This window comes from Nanorana parkeri, unplaced genomic scaffold (genome assembly GCF_000935625.1).
Source record: "Nanorana parkeri isolate BGI_ZX_2015 unplaced genomic scaffold, ASM93562v1 scaffold1233, whole genome shotgun sequence".
In the NCBI taxonomy this organism is placed as follows: domain Eukaryota; kingdom Metazoa; phylum Chordata; class Amphibia; order Anura; family Dicroglossidae; genus Nanorana; species Nanorana parkeri.
In genome coordinates this window covers 452295-458100 of record NW_017307501.1, presented here as the reverse complement: position 1 = coordinate 458100, position 5806 = coordinate 452295, and the positions used below count along the sequence as shown (strand labels likewise).

The 5806-nt window shown below is 52.4% G+C and overlaps 1 protein-coding gene across 1 annotated transcript in view; it reads right to left on the bottom strand.

Annotated features, from left to right (window-relative positions):
• The window catches only part of EPB41L5 (erythrocyte membrane protein band 4.1 like 5), a 73041-nt gene that overhangs the window by 43912 nt on the left and 23323 nt on the right, over positions 1-5806 (bottom strand). The window contains exons 6-7 of the mRNA XM_018568717.1: positions 4399-4468; positions 908-1028 (exon numbers count right to left, since the gene is read on the bottom strand). Coding sequence (XP_018424219.1) covers positions 908-1028; positions 4399-4468 — 191 coding nt within the window. The remainder of the gene's footprint in view (positions 1-907; positions 1029-4398; positions 4469-5806) is intronic.

Here is a 5806-nt window from a genome sequence, read left to right as displayed (position 1 = left end):
TACAGAGATTTTGCAGCTGCATTGTATCGCACGTTGCACCTCAACATGCAGAATGTTACAGCTTTATACAAAGTTAGCTAATAGAATAATGTATCTATAGCTAAAGTGTATTAGAACCTATGTATGGTATTGTTTTTTGGTTTTTTTAACCTGTGTCCCGTTTGGGAGATCTGCATCAATTTCCTGTACTAAAGACACAACAGGAAGTGACAAACTCCTTAAAAAGGAGAACTATGAGGCGAGCGAAAATCACTCAGCCTCATAGTTCGAGCCGACGTGTGACAATGAAACGGTCACACGTCAGCTCAATAGATCGGGAAGTGAGCGAACGCACACCGCTCGCTCACTTCTCGATCATCTCCCTGCAGAGAGCGTTGGCTGTCACTCACCGCTCCCCGCAGGGATACCCCCCTCCCCTGACTGGCGGAACGGACGGGGGAGGGGGCGGGCACAGCTGGCTATGCCTCTAGATAGGCAGAGCCCGCTGTCACTCACGCAGCTGGGCGGATCCAGACAGTGATGTCGGGATCCGTCCCGGCTGCGGCGGTCTCAGTATACCGCAAGCTGCTCCCTATATGCTGAGCTTAGGGTGACGGGATGAGGTTGTTATATGTCCCACCGTGATCCTTAAGAGAACTATGGGGGAAAACCACTGACCTCATAGTTCTCTTTTAATACTTTAATTGTTCTGTGTCTGTAGATGGGAAAACCCGGACCGGAGCTTCCCCCTTCTACTTGTATCTCATGTATATGGTTTTGGTAACAGATACAATTGTAGCAGATCTGATCTCACAGACAGAGATCTCATTGATCATGACGGAACCGGGCACGGAATGCAGCTCCAGTTCTGCTGATCTCCAGAACCCGGCCCCCCGAGATTTTGTTCATGACAACAGGACAGATTTACCTGAACTCCTTCCACTTCTCAAACACCGCCAGCTCAAAGTCCTCCGTCTGAGTGGGCACGAAGCGGAACTCTGACACCAGGTCCGGCGTGTGGTCGCTGGGGTCAAAGTCTCCCAATTCCACTGAAAAGAGGGAAGAAAAAAATAAAAAAAAAAATAGAATAAAATCAGAGCGACTGCCCAACCAGTCCGAATGTTCTTCACACCGGAAGACTCACAGCTGCTGAAATCAGGGACAGAAACAGTATTTCAGGAGAGGAGAGTTATAGAGGAAGGAGCAGAGTCCTCCAGCAGAGTATTTCAGGAGAGGAGAGTTATAGAGGAAGGAGCAGAGTCCTCCAGCAGAGTATATCAGGAGAGGAGAGTCCTGCAGTGGGCAGAGGACAATAAATCAGAGGGGTTCCCCTGGTTGGACGCGGTAAGAGACGTCTGGTGATGAGCCGAGGAGGACTGGACGGGATTAATCATGAAACGGAGGGGGGAGGAAGGACCCCGCTGGAAATATCATGTCTCCCGGCAGCTAGACACTATTCTGCTAAATCCGGATTAACGTTCTATCTCATCTAAACCCAATCTGCTTATCAGCCAGACAGAGAGCTTACTGCCCAACCGGCGGCCATCACTGGCATCCCAGCAACACCGAGCCCTCCGAGAGAACATACAGACATATCAAACTCTGCGACCTAACCAGAGCAACACCTCTATATAGGAGAACGGTCAGAGCACCTAGAAGCGAGATCTCTCCTAATAATGAAAAATGAAGAATCCCACAGGGGTGGTAGGAGCCCCTCATAATGGGCACAGCGGGTGTACAGACCCGGGAACTTAGCACTGGGATGGTGGGAGACCCTCATAATGGGCACAGCGGGTGTACAGACCCGGGAACTTAGCACTGGGATGGTGGGAGACCCTCATAATGGGCACAGCGGGTGTACAGACCCGGGAACTTAGCACTGGGATGGTGGGAGACCCTCATAATGGGCACAGCGGGTGTACAGACCCGGGAACTTAGCACTGGGATGGTGGGAGACCCTCATAATGGGCACAGCGGGTGTACAGACCCGGGAACTTAGCACTGGGATGGTGGGAGACCCTCATAATGGGCACAGCGGGTGTACAGACCCGGGAACTTAGCACTGGGATGGTGGGAGACCCTCATAATGGGCACAGCGGGTGTACAGACCCGGGAACTTAGCACTGGGATGGTGGGAGACCCTCATAATGGGCACAGCGGGTGTACAGACCCGGGAACTTAGCACTGGGATGGTGGGAGACCCTCATAATGGGCACAGCGGGTGTACAGACCCGGGAACTTAGCACTGGGATGGTGGGAGACCCTCATAATGGGCACAGCGGGTGTACAGACCCGGGAACTTAGCACTGGGATGGTGGGAGACCCTCATAATGGGCACAGCGGGTGTACAGACCCGGGAACTTAGCACTGGGATGGTGGGAGACCCTCATAATGGGCACAGCGGGTGTACAGACCCGGGAACTTAGCACTGGGATGGTGGGAGACCCTCATAATGGGCACAGCGGGTGTACAGACCCGGGAACTTAGCACTGGGATGGTGGGAGACCCTCATAATGGGCACAGCGGGTGTACAGACCCGGGAACTTAGCACTGGGATGGTGGGAGACCCTCATAATGGGCACAGCGGGTGTACAGACCCGGGAACTTAGCACTGGGATGGTGGGAGACCCTCATAATGGGCACAGCGGGTGTACAGACCCGGGAACTTAGCACTGGGATGGTGGGAGACCCTCATAATGGGCACAGCGGGTGTACAGACCCGGGAACTTAGCACTGGGATGGTGGGAGACCCTCATAATGGGCACAGCGGGTGTACAGACCCGGGAACTTAGCACTGGGATGGTGGGAGACCCTCATAATGGGCACAGCGGGTGTACAGACCCGGGAACTTAGCACTGGGATGGTGGGAGACCCTCATAATGGGCACAGCGGGTGTACAGACCCGGGAACTTAGCACTGGGATGGTGGGAGACCCTCATAATGGGCACAGCGGGTGTACAGACCCGGGAACTTAGCACTGGGATGGTGGGAGACCCTCATAATGGGCACAGCGGGTGTACAGACCCGGGAACTTAGCACTGGGATGGTGGGAGACCCTCATAATGGGCACAGCGGGTGTACAGACCCGGGAACTTAGCACTGGGATGGTGGGAGACCCTCATAATGGGCACAGCGGGTGTACAGACCCGGGAACTTAGCACTGGGATGGTGGGAGACCCTCATAATGGGCACAGCGGGTGTACAGACCCGGGAACTTAGCACTGGGATGGTGGGAGACCCTCATAATGGGCACAGCGGGTGTACAGACCCGGGAACTTAGCACTGGGATGGTGGGAGACCCTCATAATGGGCACAGCGGGTGTACAGACCCGGGAACTTAGCACTGGGATGGTGGGAGACCCTCATAATGGGCACAGCGGGTGTACAGACCCGGGAACTTAGCACTGGGATGGTGGGAGACCCTCATAATGGGCACAGCGGGTGTACAGACCCGGGAACTTAGCACTGGGATGGTGGGAGACCCTCATAATGGGCACAGCGGGTGTACAGACCCGGGAACTCAGCACAGGGATGGTGGGAAATAGGGATGCACTGATATCGGTGTCGAGTATTTGGGCGAGTACTCCCGAGCAATCCCTTATAATACGTGTAGCCATTATGTGTACACTTGGACATGGCTCTGACAACGCATGGAAGGACTCCACTTCCTGGAAATGGTTTTCCATGGTCTGCACCAGTCTGCATTTCCAGATTCCCTCATTTGAATATTTTATTTCATGACTTTTGCTTTGTTGTGAAGAAAGCAGATTACCAACAAGAAATATTGTATGCAGCTTATGAGAGTAATATTCTGTAACTTGTGACAAAAACAGAGAAGTTTGGTTGCGCTGTACGGCCTGTTAAAAAGGAGAAGTATGAGGGGGGTGGGGGGGTGCTTTTCACTCACCTCATAGTTCTAGCCGACCTGTGACAATGAGACAGTCACAGGTCGGCTCAGTAGATCTCCTTTATAGTTCCTGTAAATTGTGACATTTGGGGGTTTTGTCATTTTATAACTATTTTCTTTTTTGATGGGAGATGTTTGAACCTCTTTGTTGCCATGTCTCCGCCTCCACTAGGAAGCGTTGTTGGATTGGGGATGTTGGTTGGAGTAGTAGTGCGATTTCATCTGACGCTTCTGTCCTTCTCTTGCAGTTGGTCCTCCGTACTGCCTCCACTTGAGAGTGAAATTCTACTCCTCAGTATACCGCGAGCTACGAGCTGTAGCCCGCGGTATACTGAGCCTAGGGTGACGGGAGGACGCTGGTTTGTGTCCTCCCGTTACCCTAAGGAGAACTATGGGGAAAAGCCCTGACCCTCATAGTTCTCCTTTAAGTGACAACACTGCGTTGTGTGTGTGTGTGTGTGTGTGTGCGCGGCGTGTATGTGAAGCTCAGAGAGGTGTATGGTGGTCCGTACCTTGCAGGGTGTACGCAGCCAGCTGCACCGCTGTGTCAAATGGACACTCCAACCTTAGAGATAAATAAAGCTAAAAATTAATGTCACATTCCTCCGCCCGTTTTGTCTTTACATGCACTTTAAAAAGTCCTGATATAGAGAATAATCAGACCCGGGGCCCTTCTCCTTCAGCTCCACCTGTAAATGATTTATATCGTCCACATGGTCCAGCCCGTCTTTTGTGGTCACTGAGGGAACTTTACACAACAGGGTGGAGACGGCACCGTCAGCCATATAGAACCTCCCATCACGTTGCATTGAGGAGTCTCCTTTATACATAACACAGGATTCTTTCCACCTCTATAAACACAGCGCTGACCCTATAAATTGGTCCCTTCATGGCGGAGCACAATGGGAGGGGCCAATAAAACCTTAATGGGGTAACACTGGGATACGCTGGCTGTGTCACTGAGCAGCGGCCCCAGAGAGATGCCAGGCCGCCATCGAAGCGATAATAAACTGCCAGCATGCTGGAGGATATGCGAGGTGACCACACAGATGAATGCCACAGCTGCCCAATACAGGCTTTATCCACCCAAAGCTGATATTTTGGTTACAGGTAACCACAAGTCATGCTCCCGGTTACCGAAAACAAACATCTCTGCTCACATTCACCTTGGGGGCAGCCTGGTAAGTATAAGGGACTCTGTGGAATGCCGGTTTAGGGTGAAGCGACTTTTCAGAAAGTTGACTTTATACTCCCGAGCGTCTACAAGGGCCAATTATACAGAACTAAAAGCTACGGAGCCTTCAGGACAAAGACCCCCCCCCGCACAACCTTTGCCTGGACAGCGAGCTGCAGGTGGATGACCTCTATCAGAATTTCCCACAATCCCCGGGACACTGACCGTGTGAGTTCCTCTCGCAGGTTGTTGGGCTCCGAGGAGTAGAATTTCACCCTCAGGTGGAGGCAGTACGGAGGACCAACTGCAAGACAAGGACAGAGGAGTCAGATGAAAATCACACTACTACTCCCCCCAACATCCCCAATCCAACAACGCTTCCTAGTGGAGGCGGAGACATGGCAACAAAAAAGGTTCCAACAACTCCCATCAAAAAAGAAAATATAGTTATAAATGACAATAAAACCCCCAAATGTCACAATTTACAGGAACTTTAAAAAGGAGAACTATGGGGTCAGTGTTTTCCCCATAGTTCTCCTTAGGGTAACGGGAGGACACAAACTAGCGTCCTCCCGTCACCCTAGGCTCAGTATATAGGGAGCTACAGCTCGCGGTATACTGAGACGCCGCAGCTGGTGACAATTATGTCTGGATCCGCCCAGCTGCGTGAGGCAGAGCCAGCTGTACCCGCCCCCTCCCCCGTTCGTTCTGCCAGTCAGCGCTGGCGGATCGGAGCGGGGGGGGGG